Here is a 20214-nt window from a genome sequence, read left to right as displayed (position 1 = left end):
TATATATATATATATATATATATATATATATATATATATATGTATATATATATATATGTATATATATATATATATATGTATATATACATATATATATGTATATATATATATATATATCTATATTATATATATATATATATATCTATATTATATATATATATATATATAATATAGATATATATATATATATATATATATATATATATATATATATATATATATATATATATATATATATATATATATATATATATATATATATATATATATATATATATATATATATATATATATATAAATAAATATAACAGTACCCCATTTCGTCTCTTTAATAATTACCTCAGACTTAATTGTTTGGATCTAAGTGTTTGATATTAATTTCAATAAGATTGTAGCAGAAACACACCGATTTTTTTTGCCATTCAAGGTTTCTTTTACTGTTGTTATGTTGAAAATCGTTTCAAAGATGTAGAAAGAGCCTTACCGAAATGGCGATTTGTAAAGAGCTGTGGATGACTTCAACAGTGTGATAAGGTAGTGAACAAATCAAAGAGGTCACGGCAGGTAGCTCCTCAGGTGCAGAAGGGGTAAGGCTGTCTGTGAGAGATGGTATTGATTGTGTTGCTAGTGGTGGTAGTGGTAAAGGCTGTGGACAACCATTGTCTCTCCACCATGACCGGTGGGCTGATATTCCAAAGGTCATCACCGAACTATCCTGTTGGGAACAAAATACATGTATGACAATAAAAGTGTCATAAATATTTTCCTTGTTTTGTAGATTTACTTTCGATCAACCTTTTTTGAAACGCACATTTCATTGAAATTTTGAAGTTCACGATTCAAGCAAAAGGAATTTGAAATCTGTTCAGGGTGCAGGAGATAACTCCCCCATACACATTGTCATTAGAGACTGTGGGACATTTAACATCCATGGCTAATGCTAGCAGATGGAACATTACCTATATGAATCACAAATCCCACAGTTTATAATCGGTTCTGCACTCAAACACAGATTAGGCAGCTCAAAGATGGGTGTGATACCTCTGCACGATCCTGTTGGGCTGTGGAATTTACTAACGAAGAATAATTGATGATGCAGTGTTTTATATATTGAAGAGTGCTCGATTTGCACTCCACATTTTCGTTTAAAATCTTATCGCTTTCACACAAATGCATCATGACGTTTGATGGAAGTTAATCAATTTTCACAATTAGGTATTTCACACTCTGGAAAGCAGCACAAATAGTACTACAATCTTTAACAACATCTGCTAAACTATATGGATATCTGCATTCTAAAAAAAACTAGAAAGCATCTGAAAATGCAAAGGTCGTCCGCGTCCGTTTGTATTCATTCGTCTTCTTCTTCCGTATGTTCAAAATAACAACAGTTAAAAAAAAAAATTAGATCTAAAAAATAATCGGCTTCCAGATTTTTATTGGTGAACCAATTCTGTGAGCCAATATGCAAATTCTTTAACTTTCAAGTCAACCTGGTGAAAATTGACGATTTTATGCACCCTTGACCTTTGATCTTTTGATCTAAAAAACTTGTGACTTGTGACTTTTGATTGGTGAACCAATTCAGTGATCCAATATGCAAATTCTTACAATTTCAGGTAAATTGGATAAAAATTGATGATTTTAGGTGATACTGATCTTTGACCAAATTATTAATTTGTCTTCTCCATATCTCACTATAATTCACCAAATGTCCGTCTGTCTGTCTGTCCGTCCGCTTGTTCCCAGGTACCGCAAAAACGGCTGAACCGATCGCAACGACATTTTGGGTGGGTAATCCTGGGACCCCCTGGAGTAAAATAGGCTATATTGTTTTTCCAATTTTTCCAATTTTCCAGTTTTTCCAAACATGATGGAATAATATTTACCGACATGAACAGTGATGTGGCTTTTATTGAAATTCTACAAATACTGTTTAGATTTTGATGATTTGCGTGTGATATGATTTAACGGATGTTTATATAAATCGTTTAAAATAAAAAAAGCCTTCAATATCTGATATTTTGCCTTTTCATTTGGGCCTCCCAATTGAAGCCCCGCCCGTAGGGCGGGTACCGTTTCGAGTTATCATAATAAAGCTTTGGTGAAAATTTGATGACAATAGCTCAAATGGTATAAAGTTACAGCCTGGACAGACACACACACAGACAGACACACAGACAGACACACAGACAGACACACAGGCAAACAGACACACAGCAGTGTTTGCACAATCCCGTCTCTTGCTGCGCTGGGGAAGGATTAAAGAGATGCAAGTACAACGTGGTCCATTTTCATTGCATTTGCATGGGTATTTATTGAATAAAACTCTCATCCAAAAACAAGTTTAGGAAACCTTTTGTCCATGCTTTGCACATCAGTAAATAGTGCAATGTAAGGTTATATTATTGTACGAAGAAAAACATCACGATTTTAGAGCCAAATTGCATGTTTGTGAACAGATCCTCTTTTCCGTTACCCTGTAATGTTAAGCATTTCATCTCCAGTCAAGTGCCATTTGGGAAATTCACAGTTTTGCTGGAACATGAGAGCACAAGACTCCTAATGAATGCGGAACATCGGAGGATTACTTCTCTTATAGTGTCACAATGTTGTACAATTTTCACCAAATTGCTTTCCTTCAGTGGAGTTTACCTCCACTTGAGAGGCCTCTATCAGGGCAATTTGTAGTGTTACAGGTTCCTCACTTCTCGTGCTTATCTGAACCACACAGGTGAAAATTGGAAGTGAATTCCCAAGCAGGAACCTTATTAGAAAAATCATATGGGATATATTCACGAGAGGCATGATAAAAGCTCCACAAACGAGATACTCAATAGTCTGAGAAACACAAACACTTTTATAGTTCCAGCACAAATAACTTCCAGTCGAATGCCAGGCCTAGCCAGCAGGTTGATGAAAGACTTGGCTCCAAAAGGTTTGCAGGCCGACCCCACAAGGTGTCGTACAGTGGCGATATATATATATACTTTATCGTGGCGATAAAGACACTTCAGTGTGTGTTCAGGTAAGTAACTTTCCCCAAGGGCAGTGGCCATGTTTGACTGGTCAAGTCCTGTGTTGTCTGTATGTGAGCACATAATACAGGACAGCTCTTCCATTAGCCTTAGAAACAAGGAATAACATTTCGACATGAAAATCCACCTGTGAGATAAAATAAGTTGGGAGAGTATTCAGGGTTTATGGTTCAGGAAAATGAAATCTACCAATTTCTGTAAATCTGAGGCATCTGGTTAATTGTTCACCTCGGTGGCATAAAAGTTGTGAACATTGAATCACTGGTCGATACCATTAGATAGAAAAGGATTCAGTCAGAAAATGTTTAAAATCAAGGAAAAATCATAATTGAAAGAGAAATTGAATAAATGATGAGATTAAGAATGATTTGTTGAAAAACGACGATTTAACTATGGTTTTGTATGTAGTATTAACCTGTTCTCAAAACGTTTTGATAACAGGCTAATACTATTATTATTAATCTTGTACAAACATACTCATCTAATATATAAAGCTTTTTCTAACCACCGATTCACTGACTGACTGATATTAATGTTCGGTACCTTCTGGGAGTCGTAGAAAGCTGAAATTTGGCATGCCGATGGACATCGAAGCCGGTACACCGGGAAAAATCACTAAACTGTCAGAAATTTTCAGTAAATGAAATTTATGTAAAAAAAACCGTAAACACATCCGTAAAAAAAACCTCAATCGATATATGGCTTTGAAATTGTAATTTATATAACTGTAAACTGTGAAATAAACATGACAATAATATGTGTAAAGGAGAGAAAAAGCGTCGCTAAATGAAAATTTACATTAACAAACGTAAAGCCGTATGTTAAAAAAACAAGACTGAAAGTCTAACATCGGTGTAGCCAGGCTTATTTGATACTTTACTTGAAGAGGATAGTATGACCTGGGTGGAGATACCAGTTTGTAAATATTTTTTGGAGGATACAAATATGACAATATAAGAACTGGGTGCGGATACAAATATTAATTTTTTGGACTTCAGGAATGGACAGCCGGTTCGTGAATGACTTGGTTAAAAAAGGTGAATGGCAAACGATGAACCAATGAATTCCACATTCCTGTGCCACCTTTAGTCGAACGTCAGGCATTGACAGCAGGTTAGTGAAGGACTTGGACAAAAAATGTACCCCGTCTGAATGTTGCTACATCCATTCAATAGCGAAACAGCAAATGGGGCAAAATGACGAAACAAAATGTGACATTTGTGGATGGAAACCCTTACGTCATTTCCTCATCTACTTTAAACTCTACTCCATATTTTCATTCCAAACAACATCATTCATCATTCCAATCACAAATTAATGCGATGGTATTAATACACTACATGACCAAAAGTATGCGGACACCCATTCTAATGAGTGGAATTGGCTGTTTCAGCCACACGCATTGCTGACAGGTATATATAATCAAGCACACAGCCATGCAATCTCCAAAGACAAACATTGGCAGTAGAATGGGTCGTACTGAAGAGCTCAGTGACTCTCAACGTGGCACCATCATAGAATGCCACCTTTGCAACAAGGATGCTTTCATAGGATGCCACCTTTCTAACAAGTCAGTTCATCAAATTTCTGCCCTGCTGGTGCTGGAGCTGCCCCGGTCAACTGTAAGTGCTGTTATTGTGAAGTGGAAATGTCGAGGAGCAACAACAGCTCAGCCGCAAAGTGGTAGACCACACATGATCACAGAACGGGACCGCCGAGTGCTGAAGTGCATAGTGCGTAAAAATCGTCTGTCCTTGGTTGCAACACTAACTACCGAGTTCCAAACTGCCTCTGGAAGCAACGTCAGCGTAACAACTGTTCGTTGGGAGCTTCATGAAATGGGATTCCATGGCCGAGCAGCCACACACAAGCCTAAGATCACCATGCGCAATGCCAAGCATGGCTGGAGTGGTGTAAAGCTCGCTGCCATTGGACTCTGGAGCAGTGGAAATACGTTCTCTGGTTGTATCTGGCCCACCTACGCAGTCCTACGGACTAATCTGGGTTTGGTAGATGCCAGGAGAACGCTACCTGCCCGAATGCATAGTGCAAACTGTAAAGTTTGGTGGAGGAGGAATAATGGTCTGGGGCTGTTTTTCATGGTTCGGGCTCGGCCCCTTAGTTCCAGTGAAGGGAAATCTTAACGCTACAGCACACAATGACATTCTAGACGATTGTGTGCTTCCAACTTTGTGGCAACAGTTTGGGGAAGGCCCTTTCCTGTTTCAGCATGACAATTTCCCTGTGCACAAAGCGAGGTCCATTCAGAAATGGTTTGTCGAGATCGGTGTGGAAGAACTTGACTGGCCTGCACAGAGCCCATCGAACACCTTTGGGATGAATTGGGACACCGATTGCGATCCAGGCCGAATCACCCAACATCAGAGCCTGACCTCACTAATGCTCTTGTGGCTGAATGGAAGCAAATCCCCACAGCAATGTTCTAACATCTAGTCATTCTAGTGGAAAGTCTTCCCAGAAGAGTGGAGGCTGTTATAGCAGCAAAGGGGGAACCAACTCCATATTAATGCCCATGATTTTGGAATGAGATGTTCGATGTTCGGGTGTCCACATACTTTTGGTCATGTAGTGTATTTCAAAATTTAATGTTAAATCACAATTGTATTGAGATATCAAACCAGCGAACCATCATCATCTGTTCGCTCCCGGATTTGGAGGCAAAGTCCGTGTTGATCGCATTTAAAAATCATAATTGTATTGAGGAATTTCTGAATCCTCCTACCTACCTTACAACACCTGCTGGGACCCCAAAACGTTCCACAGAAGGATATTATATTTCCTTTTATTAAAATACTAGCCGAAACCCGTGGAACATCCACGGAAGGGAGGATGTGGTGTATGGATAGAGTGTACCATTATGGATGGCATAGGGGATTTTCTTGTCCGAGTAAGAGTTAGGAAGAAAGATGAGAATGAAGAGTGCGTATATGAACAACGATCGCCGACACCGGCACAAATGCATGCTCTGGATTGTCCACTCAGTGGACGGCTTGCTTTCGCCTTCGCCTGTCCAATCAGTGGACGGCTTGCTTCGCCTTCGCCCAGCAGACGCCAATACGATGGCGTCGTAAGATGGCGTCGTATCGGCAGTTAATCGGATGCTTTTGGGCCCCAACGTCGGCTAATTCAGATTTTTCGAGTATGGCTGTACGTGATAAACAAAGAGTGCGGTTCGTAGGTCGTAAATCCATTAGTGCCGTGGGTGGACATCGGGTCACTGGGTGCGGCGTAAAAGGGATAACAAAGTCGAGTCCTTATGCTATTATTATATAGATGCAACTGTAATGGTTACTAAACGCTGTCCCTCTATCATATGACGAGATCCTCAGTTCTGATTGGTGTACCTTTGTGGGGACATACGGACAGATAAATGCTGTTCTAGCCCTGTGGGCCTCACGACATAAAAAAACAACTCAATTGATATCTAGTATTTGAAAACATGTATTTCTATAACTGTAAAGTGTGAAAGAAGCATGGCAATAATGACCATAAATTAAAAAAAGAGAAATCATCCATAAATGAAAATTTATGTAAAATACCGTAAAACCGTCCGTTTGAAAAACACGAAAGAACGATATCTAACAGGAGATCGTTGATGCTTGCCTAAATCATAAAGCTTCCATTTGTTATGTAGCTACGTACTTATTGCTTACAAGGTGTAAGCATACCGCACTAATAACTGCATAGAGCTTACCACATCATCATCATCATCATCACCATCATCATCAATCATCAGCATCAGCATCAACACATCATCATCGATGTACCACACTCTTTATAAAGTGTTTGTGCTGCCATCGTCTCATGGCAAGGGCTTCGCTGGGTACTTCGCCATTGCTTTCGCAGCAGCCAATCACGGCAGAAATGAGCAATTTGGCGATAACTCGCCTCCTATTCCTGATCAAGGCATGATAACTCACCTCCTCCAAGAAAGATATGGTAGTAAAGCGCGGCGTTACGCGCGCTGCTTGTGAGCAAGGAGGAAGCGGACAAGCGGTAACATATAAACGCCTTTATTCAAGACTACACTGTAACACTCCGGGCTGGGCGCCCGGTGTCTCTCATGAGGCCACGCCTACCCCTCGGACGTGGCCACCGCCCACTTGGTGCGTGGAATGATGTCACCACGCCAGTGGGCTTTTGTGACCGCCACACGCGCCCCCCCAGAATTCCCGCGCACCTGGAGGGCCAGTTTGCGGGGCAGACGAATGACCCGGCCGAAGCGCCCCCTGGCGATCGGCGGCGTCCGGGGTGCAGGGATGCCAGGTGGGATGCGCCTGGCTGCTCCTGGGATGGGTGCAGGACCGGGGGGCGGCGTGGCGGCGGGGCTGGGCGGTGCCGGGGGTCCGCCCGCAGGAGGGCGGCCCCGACGTGGGGGTCGGGCCACTGGCGGTGGATGGTCCACATCGAGGTGGGCCGGCTTGAGGCGGTCTACCGAAACGCGGTCAGGAGTACCGCCGATGTCCAGGGTGAAGTGCTTCGCCCCGGTCTCCAGCACGCGGAAAGGCCCGTCGTACGGGGGCCGCAGTGGTGTCCGATGGGCATCGTGGCGGACGAAGACGTACTCCGCCGTGCGAAGCTCCGGGGCGACGTGCGTCGGTGGGTGCCCGTGGCATGCCGTTGGCACCGGGGCGAACCTCTGGGCGGTCTCTTGCAGAGCGGAGCGCTGCTGTGCCGCGGACCATGGTGCCGTGGAGTCGGGGAGGAACTCGCCCGGCACCCGCAGCGGTTGCCCGAAGACCAACTCCGCCGCGGATGCGCGCAGGTCCTCCTTGGGCGCCGTCCGGAGGCCCAGCAGGACCCAGGGGAGCCTGTCGACCCAGCCGCCGTCGCGGAGGGTGGCCCGGAGCGCGGCCTTCAATGAGCGGTGAAATCGCCCACACAGGCCGTTAGCCTGGGGGTGGTAGGCCGTGGTTCGGTGCAGCCGGACCCCGAGCCCCTGCGCAACCGCCCCCCAGAGCTCCGAGGTGAACTGGGGGCCGCGGTCGGATGAGATGTCTGAGGGGGCGCCGAACCGGGCGACCCAGGTGGCGATGAAAGCCTGCGCGACATCGGCCGCCGTTGTCGACGCCAAGGGCACGGCCTCCGGCCACCGGGTGGTGCGGTCCACCATGGTGAGGACGTGGGTGAAACCCCGCGAGGGGGGCAGAGGTCCCACCAGGTCCACGTGGACGTGGTCAAACCGGCGTTCCGGCACCGTGAACGGGGCCAACGGGGCCTGGGTGTGCCGGTGCACCTTGGCGCGCTGGCACGCGAGGCATGTCCTGGCCCAGCCGCGGACGGCCTTCCGGAGGCCATGCCAGACGAACTTGTCGGCGATCAGCCTTTGGGAGGCCCTCGCGCCCGGGTGGGACAGGCCGTGGATGGCGTCAAACACCTGGCGCTGCCAGCCCGCGGGCACAATGGGGCGAGGACGCCCGAGGGAGACGTCGCACAAGAGGGCCGCGCCCGCGCCGTCGAACGGCACCTCGGTGACGCGGAGGCCCGTGACGGCGGTCCGCAAGGCCTGGACGTCGGGGTCAGCGGCCTGGTCCGCTGCCATCCGGGCATAGTCGATGCCGAGGTGGACTGCGTGGGCGACGGCCCGGGAAAGGCAATCCGCCACCGGGTTGTCCTTCCCCGCGACGTGCTGGATGTCCGTCGTGTACTCGGACACGGCCGAGAGGTGACGCTGCTGCCGGACCGACCACGGCTCGGTGACCTTGCCCATCGCGAAGATCAGCGGCTTGTGGTCGACGAAGGCAGTGAACGCCCGGCCCTCGAGCAGATGGCGGAAGTGCCTGACCGCCAAGTGAAGTCCGAGCAACTCGCGGTCGAAGGTACTGTAACGGCGTTCGGGCGGGCGAAGCTGCCGGCTAAAGAACGCCAGCGGTTGCCAAGCTCCACGCACCCATTGCTCGTGCACCGCGCCCACCGCGTAGTCCGAGGCATCGGTGGTGAGGGTGATCGGTGCATCGGGCGCCGGGTGCGCGAGCATGGTGGCGTTAGCCAAGGCGAGCTTCGCGCCCGTGAACGCCGTGTGCATCTGCTCGGTCCAGGTAACGTCGCCTTTGCCCGGCTTACCTCGGAGAGCTTCGTGCAGGGGGCGCAGGAGCTGGGCGATACGGGGCAGGAACCGATGGTAAAAGTTCACCATGCCCAGGAACTCCTGCAGCCCTCTGATCGTGCGGGGGCGCGGAAACCCCTTCACCGCCTCCACCTTGGCCGGCAGGGGGACGGCTCCGTGCCTGGTGACACGGTGCCCCAGAAAATCGATTGTGGCGGCGCCGAACCGGCACTTTGCGGGGTTCACAATCAGGCCATGCTGGCCCAGGCGTTCGAAGAGCGTGCGGAGGTGGCGTAGGTGCTCTTCGCGGGACGCGCTGGCGACGAGGATATCGTCCAGGTAGACGTAGACAAAATCCAAGTCGCGCAGGACGCTGTCCATCAGTCGCTGGAACGCCTGAGCCGCATTCTTCAGACCGAAGGGCATGCGCAGGAACTCGAAGAGTCCGAATGGCGTGATGACCGCCGTCTTCGGGACGTCCTCCGGCCTGACGGGGACCTGATGGTAGCCGCGTATGAGGTCCACCTTCGAGAAGAAGGACCTGCCCGCCAAACGGGCGGAAAAGTCCTGAATGTGGGGGACGGGGTAGCGGTCGGGAGTCGTGGCGTCATTGAGACGGCGATAGTCCCCGCACGGTCGCCATCCCCCGCCGGGCTTCGGCACGATGTGCAGCGGCGACGCCCAAGCGCTCTCTGAGCGCCGAACGATGCCGAGTCGCTCCAGGGTAGCGAACTCCGCTTTTGCCACCGCCAGCTTCGTCGGCTCGAGGCGGCGTGCCCGGGCGTAGACCGGTGGCCCGACGGTGGGGATGTGATGGGCCACCCCGTGCTTGACGGCCCCCGCCGAGAAGGTGGGCCGCGTGAGGGCCGGGAAACCGGCGAGGAGGCGGGTGAATGCGTCCGCTGCCGGAAGCGTACAGACCAACGTGGCCGGAACCGAATCGTTCGGCAAGCCGCTTGGCAAGCCGCTCGTTGAGCTGGGCAACGCACATGCGAGCGAGCTGAACGTCTCGGCCTGGACAAGCCGTCTGCGCTTGACGTCGACCAGGAGCCCATTAGCGCACAGGAAGTCCGCGCCAAGCAGTGCCATGGGCACGTCGGCGGTGACGAACGTCCATCGGAAAACCTGCCCTCCAAACCGCAGAGAGAGGCAGCGTTTTCCGTACGTACGGATGGGCGTCCCGTTCGCGGCAAGCAGCGCGGGGCCCCCACCCGCGGCGTGCTTGTCTGACATGCCGGCGGGAATGACACTCACCTGTGCTCCCGTGTCGCACAGGTAACGGCGCCCGGAGAAGGTGTCCGTTATGAACAGCAGGCTGCTCGAACGGCCGGCGCTCATCGCCACAATTGAGCGCCGGCCCGGGCGTTTCCCGACCCGTTGAAGGAGCACGGCGGATGACACCGCCGAGCTTCGTGGCCGAACTTGGCGTGGAACCAGCACCAGGTGGTGGAGCTGGAGGAGCGCGGCTGGCTCCGCCAGGCCGGTGGAGTCGACGGGTTTCCCCGCGGTGGCGGTTTTCGCCGCGGCGGTGGGCGGGGCGTGGCGGCGTTCACGAGGTGCGTATCAGCATGCTGCTGAACCACAGCGTGCTGTAGAAGATGATGCTGTGGAACATCAGCGTGCTGTAGAAGATGATGCTGTGGAACATCAGCGTGCTGTAGAAGATGATGCTGTGGAACATCAGCGTGCTGTAGAAGATGATGCTGTGGAACAGCAGCGTCGAAGGCCGTGACGGCCACGCCAACGCTCGCCCGCGTGTCCGAAGCGGCGAAGTACTTGTCCGCCTCGGCCGCCAATGCTCGGGGTTCCGTTAGCCCGGTCCCGGCCAACGCGAGGCGAACCTGCGCTGGAAGTTGGCGACGGAAAAGCGCCCGGAATAGCGAACCGGGGGCTTCGTCGCCCAACAGTGACAGCATATGGTCCATTCGGACCGACGGGCGCGTCTCACCGAGCTCGGGGAGATCCAGGAGGCGGTCGGCCCGTGCGTCGTCCGTGAGTCTGAACGTGGCTAGGAGTAGCCGCTTGAGTGCCTCGTACTTGTGGCCGTCCGGTGGGTGGCGAAGGACGGACACAACTCGAGCGGCCGTGCCGGGCCCGAGGGAGGCGACGACGTGGCAGTAGCGCGTGTCATCGCCGGTGAGGTGCCGAAGCTGAAATTGGGCTTCGGCCTGGACGAACCAGACTTCGGCCTGAGCCTCCCAAAATTCCGGAAGTTTGACGAAGGCGGCCATGGCGATGGCGTCGCGTGTGGAAGGATCGCTCCGGCAGATCCAACGTCGAGGGTCACCAATAAAGCGCGGCGTTACGCGCGCTGCTTGTGAGCAAGGAGGAAGCGGACAAGCGGTAACATATAAACGCCTTTATTCAAGACTACACTGTAACACTCCGGGCTGGGCGCCCGGTGTCTCTCATGAGGCCACGCCTACCCCTCGGACGTGGCCACCGCCCACTTGGTGCGTGGAATGATGTCACCACGCCAGTGGGCTTTTGTGTCCGCCACAGTAGGATCTTTAATCTCCACCAACAATCATTGCTGGCAGACGTGTCTTCTGGCTTAACTTCCATCCGATTCTTCATGCCAAACATCCGGATAATAGCCTATAGCTGGGCCAAGATTCAATCCCAGGCTGGACAAAAAAGCTAATATGTTAGTACACATACCTCTAAGCTATCTTAGCAGCCATAATTTACCTTAAAAAAGCCAATAATACAATTTTGGAGGGATCGGAAATTACAGCAATTTCAATGAGGGCATTTCACTTTATCTTCCAACACTGTTGAGATGTCTCAGTGATCCTAATTACCAATTCAATTAAAGTCACACTTTCGCTCTTTATCAATGACAGCATGAATAATAGCAGCAATATCTGTTTGTGACCCTTAGGAAAGGAACAATGCCTCAGTACACCTAGTTGAGTACATAATTGCCATTCAAGTGAGATGAATAAAGCATATTGGGATATTTCTTTGCTGTTGAAATGCTCCAGCCTGGAAGCATTTATCTCGGATGTTGCACAGTGTTGTCGTTTCGACTCCTCTGAAAATAACGCACAGTGTGGCATTTGATATGCTTTGTTAGCTGCACCAAATGCAGCAATTTCATGCAATGTGCAACCTTTCGATAAAACATAATGCATCCTTTTATTTGCAACTGTTATGCAAATGAAAAGTAAGAACATGGACGATTTGCACAAGTGTACTCATTTTAAGATGCAAACAATATTCACCGAAGATTATTGGATATTATGGAAAAGCTGTGTCATTGCTATGACGTGAAATCTGCACAACTTGGTGGTGGAATAAAATGCAAATTACTTCCATATTATGGGAAACACTTCCCTCTATCAGGCCAATTAAAAAAGCTCTTCAAAAGAGGACGACCTGAAGGGTTAGCTGTCAACCTCCAAAAGTAGAGGCTGCAACAGCTCAATCTGGCACCCGCAGGTTTAATGAGGGCCATGCCAGAGAATATTGAGAAGAGCAGCAAGCCTTGAGGGCCTTACCAGAGAAACAGGCAGTAATAATTACACCTTTGCTTGTGCATTGTCTATTATGTTGCTATAGCGAGCGAAGCCCCCAACAAACCACCTGGTGGTTTTAGTAACCCTGTGTTGATAATGCAGCTAGGAGAGAAAAAAACGGAGTGAATTTGAAAGTAAAAGTAGACTCCTCACTAATTAGGCCAAAGCCAGGAACCCTTCATTGCTACAGTCATGGCCAAAAATATTGGCACCCTTGCACTTTTTCAAATAACTCACAATTTTCTCTAAAAATAAGTTGAAATTGACAAAAAGTATTTGGTCTCCACAATTCTTTATTTCACTGTTAATATTACAGAACCTTTGTTTTTGATTCAGAACTTATATATTCTTTTAAATCAGAAAATAAAAAGAAATGGCATTGACAAAATTATTGACACCCTAGGCTTAATATTTGGTAGCACAGTCTTTGGATAAAATCACTGCAGTCAAGTGCTTCCTGTTGCCATGAATGAGCTTCCTCCACCTCTCTACTGGCAGTTTGGCCACTCTTCTTGTGCAAACTGCTCCAGTTCTCCCAGATTTGAAGGGTGCCTTCTCCCAACTGCTGTTTTCACATCTCCCCACAGGTGTTCAATGGGATTTAGATCTGGACTCATTGCTGGCCACTTCAGAACAAACCACCATTTTGTCTTGAATCATTCCTGGGTGCTTTTTGAAGTGTGTTTGGGGTCACTGTCCTGCTGCAAGACCCATGATCTTCGATGGAGACCCAGCTTTCTGACACTGGGTTGAACATTGCGCTCCAAAATGCTTTGGTAATCTCCTGATTTCATGATGCCTTGCACACATTCAAGGTAGCCAGTACCAGAGGCAGCACAGCAACACCAAAACATCACTGAACCTCCTCCATGTTTAACTGTAGGGAAGGTGTCCTTTTCTTTGAAGGCTTCATTTTGTTTTCTGTAAACATGGGGATGATGTGCTTTACAAAAAATATCTAATTTGGTCTCATCTGTCCACAGGACATTCTCCTAGAAGGATTTTGACTTGTTCAGGTGTGTTTTGGCAAACTCCAGTCGGACTTTCTTATGTCTCTCTCTCTCAGCAGTGGGGTCCTCTTGGGTCTCCTACCATAGAATCGCTTTACATTGAGTTGGTGACAGATGGTGCGAGTTTAAACTGTCGTACCTTGTGCCTGAGGGTCACCTTGATTCTGTTTGACAGTTGTTCGAGGTGCTTTCTCCACCATTGAAGCAATCTTCCACTGCAATCTTTGATCAGGTTTTCTCTTGTGACCAAGTCCAGGGAGGGAGGTTGGCTACAGTGCCAGGGGCCATAAACTTCCTGATAACATTGCGTACGGTGGACACAGGAACATCAAGTTCTCTGGAGATGGACTTGTAGCCTTGAGATTGTCCATGCTTGGCTATAATCTTGTGTCTGACCTCCTCAGACAATTCTCTGGTTTTCTTTCTTTTCTCCATGCTCATTGCGGTACACACAGTGACACAAAACAGTAGAGTGACCCCTTTTCTCCATTAAAACTGGTTGAATGAGTGATTCTTATATTGCAGGCACTTGCAACTCACCACAGGTGAGTTCAATTCCAAAGTAAAGAAGAATCACCTGCTTGGAATCTAATTATTTCTAACTTCTAAAGGTGCCAATAATATTGTCCGGGCCATTTTAGGATTTCTGTGTGGAATAAGCAGAGGTTTAGTAATTTTTTCAGCTTTTTTGTTTTGTCCACGGCAAAGCAAAGAAATACCTATGTGGATACCAAAATATGTTTTAATTTCAACAATTTTCTGGAAGAAATGGTTCATTATTTGAAAAAAGTGCAAGGGTGACAATATTTTAGCCACGACTGTATCTCATTAAAATGACAACAAACAACCTCACTTTTCTTGTATATTGTTACAGACGCGGTTGTGGATGTTGGTTTACCGAGCGGTTTGGTATGACCGCGTCTGCACAGTTTACCCGATTATACTCGAACGTTGGCCGAGTCGCGCTACGCTAAATCAATTGAGGAAAGGACACAACGGCTGGGTTAAATGACACGACACCAGGGGTACAGTTCTCAAGACCTCCGGAGGAGGTTATAATATTTCGGAACGTTGAGATTACAAGGACAAGAGGGACAGCATAGGAAGGTAGGCACTTAATCACGGTCTTATAGTAACCCCGACAGACGACAGATAAACGGGACAAGACTGACTCACACCGGGATTGATGGCAAGGAAGGGCAGGTAGTCGAGGCTCAAGGTGCACCTTGGCTCAGGGGCAGAATCGACCCGGTCCGGTCCAGAGATGCGGGAGGTCTCTCAGCGCTCGGAGGTGGCGACTGGTTCTCTTCACTTCAAGCTCGGGGCGCATCTCACGTCACGTCCGGTAAGTCGCTGCGTATATCCAGCGGGGAGTGACACGCCCTCGGCTCGTTAGCTCCGCCCCAGATGGAATCGGCCCGTTGCTTCTTATTGGGTGCGGGGGGGGGGGGGGGTTACCGGGCTCCGCCCTTGACGAGGGGCTGACAGTCAGCCCCTTCGTGGTAACCCCGTAACCTGGAGGTAACCTGGAGCACATGGGCAATGGCGGCTAACCGAGCCGGGGTGAGGACGCCCACTCCCCGCACCGCCGCCGCGCCGCCCCCGCTGTGGTTGTAGTTGTTGTTGTTGTTGTTGTTTCATGAGGAAGATGGGAGGAGGTATGGGGAGGTCCTAAACTCACTACTGGTGCCATACAATCACATTCTGGTGCAACGAAGAGTCAGAATTAATGGAAACGAGTCCTTAACTGACATAGACTAAGAATAACTAGCAAGATGTCCTATAGTTGTCTACGTGAGATGCGGTGAACCTGGGCACGACATTTAATGGGGGAAAAAGGGGAAGGTCGGTTCTACAGAGTGTTGTTTACAGACAATGGGACTAGGGAATGGGGGATTGGGGATAGTTGGGGAGTATTGGGGAAATAGGGGAATATTTACAAGCGGATATGGAGGCCAAATCCCATATCCGCAACATTGCACCCTTCTCTACCCTCGGGGCGTCCCGACCCGATAAATTTTTACCTATTTTAGTGTGGCACTCAGATGTAGTTCCCTCTACTATTAACTCTACCCTGAGTGCGACAGTTTTACAGATATTCACAAATGAGTAAATATGTCCCCCTGCGACGTTGCACCCTTCTCCTCACAGAAACACGCCCACAGGATAACCGAATCGCGGAAAGAATTCTCAAACTAAACATACAGCCGGTAGGGAGCATTATTTACACAAGACTACGCTGATATTTACACTTCGATCCAGGACCTGTTTTTGGAGGAACACATGCAGATGTTATGCATAGAGAGAGCACGCATGCCAGCATCGATACACCAACCCACGAGTGCTCTGTGGCCTTACGGCCTTTAATAATGTGCAGAGCACCCCTTCCAAGCACCAAAAGCACCACCCTTATTCATACAGTCAGCACCACCCGGTGCACCAATAAAGCGTTCATAAATCACCGGTGGTGTCGCAGCCGGCCGATGTTCTGCCGCTGGTCTTGCCTTCGTGTGGTGCACTTGGCCTTCTGGCTTCTTTAAAAAATAAAGAAAGGCGCCAACCGCGTCCATTTCTTTATTGTGGCCGTCAGGGGGCCAACTATTAGTGGTTCACCTGTATGGCATAGGTGCCACGTTGACCCATAGGTCCTTCCACGGGTGGTGCTTGGCCGCAAAAGAACTGCGGTCCATGGTGGGCGGCCACAAACATTGCGGTCCATATGGTGTATCGATCCCGGCAGCAAGCAGCGAAAGTGCAGGCCAACAACTGCGGAGCCAGCACCTCTCTCTCCTCTCTCTCTGCCCCAAAGCCAGATCCTCGGAGGTGGGAGACAAAAGAAGAAGACAAGTGAGTAAGGTGGTAAGGGCGCAAAAGTGCACGCAATATAAGATGATGCACACTGGGGGCACATGGGAACCAGGTGAGACAGGTACGTTCCTATCGTATGCCCCCCCCCCCACCAGGTAACCTACATTGCCCCTCCCTTACCCCTTACTGTATCCACAAAACACAACACTACCCATAAACATCTACTTTACAAATCAACAACCGTCCCTACTGTCTTCCCCGTTCCTCCCATAAACCAAATTCGTCTTCTCTCCCTCCTAACCAATCAAATTTGCCATTTTCAACTCTCATCAAAATTTGCCATCTCCAACTCAACATCATAATTTGCCATCACCAATTCATCATCAGTCCCTCCTAAGGAGGGAGAGATGGAATCACCCCAATGTCTCATCCACGTCGTGATGCGTCTCACCAATCCAACAGCAATTCTTATTTCCTGCACACAGAACAAAGAAAACACAGGTGTGGAGTCATCATCATTACCTCAGGTAAGTGGCTGCGTATGGTGCGACAGGTTCATCAATCCTAACTATTTCCTAAATGCCTTTAACAACTTTACATTACCCGGGGTCTTTCTCCTGCCAAACCATTGGCCCTCTTACACTATGGGTTCTAAAAACCAATTCCCATTGACCAAACTGTGGTGCTTTTCAATTTGGGGTCTCACTCCCCCGATTCATCTCTCGGTGCCCTCGTACAATTTCTGGGCTGTGGCGTGTACCTCTCCCAGCGGGTCTACCCACCTGCACACCTCCACCACTGCAGTTGCCTCCGAGCTTACCTGCTCCTCACCCTATCCTAACTACCTGGGGAAGGCCCTCTGGCGCTCTCCCCACTCGGTGCCCTCTCTGGCACTGGGCTACCCGGGTCCGTCCTCCGGATCCTCGGGCCCCACTGACACTAACGGCTCCCAGAGCCCACCTGCGGCCTCACCTGGCCGACATCCTCACAGTGGTGGAGTGCCCAAACCAACTACACACACTAACAGGCTACACGCCCAGCCATTTCCACAACACTAATGCACCCATCCACAATACCATTCTGCAACCGCACCACAAATGCCAATATCCAACCACAATTTACCTATACCCTCTACCTAACACTTACACTACCCGCCCCGGGTACTCGTGAAAGGGGTCCACTCTTCCCCCATCCACACCTTCGCACCATGCACACCACTCCGTACCACTTACTCCATGTATTCCACACACCTGTACTTGCACACCTGTGCTCTCACACCTGGTGCCACCTGCACCCTTCTCTCCCCAAGCGCATTCGCGCTGATCCACAACACTCACTACTCATACACTGCTCCACACACCTGTCCAGTTGCACACCTGTGCAATCACACCTGTTCAATTCTCAACCACACAGCATCATCTCATCTAACTACTCCCCTCTGAAACTTGCGCTTCCCAGTCGTCCCTTTAAACTATTGCGCTCCCACGTCATTATCATCCACACTAATCTACCTGCGTCCCCACTACAGGTAGGTATCAGTCACTAACTAACCTTAACGTCACCTAAGGTCATCTTCGCTAGATCCCTATCAATATCCTAACCCACCCGGGCTAGTTTTCACTGCCATACACTCCATAAGCTATTGCGCATTTGCCCCACCTTGGGAAGGGTGGCAGGGATGCCACCCTTACCCACCGGGCCCATCGCTCACTACCAATTTTGCACATCAAATTTCAACAAATCAAAAATTTGCCAATCACCGCCCATCATCTGCCAATCATTACTGCCAATCCTTTGCCAATCATCAAATTTTGTTTTTCTCTAATTTTGGGGCCAAAACTCTAACCTCATCACCCAGTCTACTCACTAATGCCTCTCGGTGCGCCAATTCCTGTCCAAAGCCCGGCTTCGTAAAGCCGAGCAATGAATGTGGGTTGTTTGGTGCCAGCGGCTGGACACGTCCCGCATTCGGTGCAGAGAAGGAGGTTTACCCGGGCCGAGATCCCACGCACCATCTCGGCGTGGAGCCATCCAATGTCCCGATCTCGACCTGCCGGCACGTCTCAACAAAACGTGGTCGCCATGACGACCCTTCCTATCCAGCTGCCCGCTCCGCCTAGTGGAGCACGGACGCGGCCGTTCAAAGCGAGGCCCGGCACGCACCGAGGGCCCGATTCGGCTAAAAGTCGACCTAACCGCTGCTCCGTTTAACGTCGATGCTTCACCTGCATGCTTACACCCCGCAGCCCGTTCCTTGCTCACACATCCAGCCGTTCCCATGCTCCTCGTACCTTTCCTTACACACACAGGTACACTCATTCCACTCACAGCCTTGGTCACACACCTGACCACCGAACACTTTGGCACACATTCGTTGGTCGCACACCTCACCAACACACCTCTTCGCGCCCCCTCCTCGGTCACCTCCTCTGTGACAATCACAGGTGTGCTCTCATTCGCACACCCAACCACGTGCCTCACTACCAATTCCAGCGTGCATTCCCACTCACGCTCTACCATTCCAGGTGTGCTTCCTTTCTCCCCTGTCACAACCAACTCACGCTCCGTGCCACTCTCACTACTCTCACCACCACTCTTGACAACGCACTCACCCTTACTCTTGACAGCGCACTCTTTCCCCATGCACCTGTCCGTTACACACCTTTCTCGCGCACACTCTCCCGTTACACCCTCTGTAACACTCACCACAGGTGTGCATTCTTCCTTACTTTTGACAGCGCACTCTTTCCCCATGCACCTGTCCGTCACACATCTTTCTCGCACACACTCTCCCGTCACACCCTCTGTAACACTTACCACACCGCGCTTCCAGGTGCTCCCTCGCACACGCGCTACGACCGACTCACTCTCGCCAGCACCCTCACTCCTTGGCACGCACTTTTTCCTCACACACCCCAGAGTCGGACTTTCTCGCACACCTCCTTTTTCGCACACCAGACCTGTCGCACACTTCACCAACGGCCTCTCACGAACACCCGGGTCCATCTCGACCCCCAAGCTTCTTAAATCCCCTGGCGCATCATACGCACGACCATATTGGTCACCACTTACACCGGGTCCTCTTCCTCTTCGCTTCTCCTCCATCACCTGCGAATCCCTCATCCGGTTAATGAGCACATCATCACGATCCAAACACAGACTTTGGACCAATTCTTTTATCTCCTCTTTTATCTCTTTCTTATCCCCTCTCCGTCGCTTCTTAATTTCGCTCACCCCTTCTTCCACTTCTTCTAATTTCTGCTTCACCTCTTTTATTTCCCGGTACGTCTCCTCAAGCTCATCCTCTAAGGCTACCTTGACCGTTTCCATGTGCGTCCTCACCTGCCGGTCCTTCGTCTCCATTACCTCTGTCACCTCGTCCAACCTCGTTGTCAGTCCCTCACGTACCATCTGACATTCCCTCTTCGTCGCTACCAAGTCATTTTTTAGGTCATTTTGTGTCGCTTTTAACCCTCCTATTACCGCTGTGTTCTTCTTTACCTGGTCCGTTAGTTCTTTTTGTCCCTCTGTCAGTTGTTCTACTTCCTGCGTCAGGTCCTCTATGCCCCCTTGTAACTTTACAGTCCCCTTTCTCACCTCCTTCTCCATGTGCTCCTTACAGTGCCTCACCTCCTCGCGCACTCCTCCGACCTCCTCACTCACCCCTCTTCTGATCTCCTCTCCCATTACTTGCATCTCCTGCCCAGATGCCACCCTCCTCTGCTCCATTTCCTCCCTGTGAGCATCCAGTTTAGTTTCTACCCCCATTC

At 49.5% G+C, this 20214-nt stretch overlaps 1 protein-coding gene across 1 annotated transcript in view; it reads right to left on the bottom strand.

The window, feature by feature from the left end:
- LOC137423229 (sodium/potassium-transporting ATPase subunit beta-1-interacting protein 3) overlaps window positions 1-20214 on the bottom strand; it is a 763631-nt gene that overhangs the window by 149657 nt on the left and 593760 nt on the right. Inside the window, exon 4 of the mRNA XM_068110147.2 lies at window positions 485-715. Coding sequence (XP_067966248.1) covers window positions 485-715 — 231 coding nt within the window. The remainder of the gene's footprint in view (window positions 1-484; window positions 716-20214) is intronic.

The sequence above is a fragment of the Myxine glutinosa genome, chromosome 3 (assembly GCF_964187855.1).
Source record: "Myxine glutinosa chromosome 3, kmMyxGlut1.1, whole genome shotgun sequence".
Classification (NCBI taxonomy): Eukaryota; Metazoa; Chordata; class Myxini; order Myxiniformes; family Myxinidae; genus Myxine; species Myxine glutinosa.
This window is presented reverse-complemented; position numbering and strand designations above follow the sequence as displayed.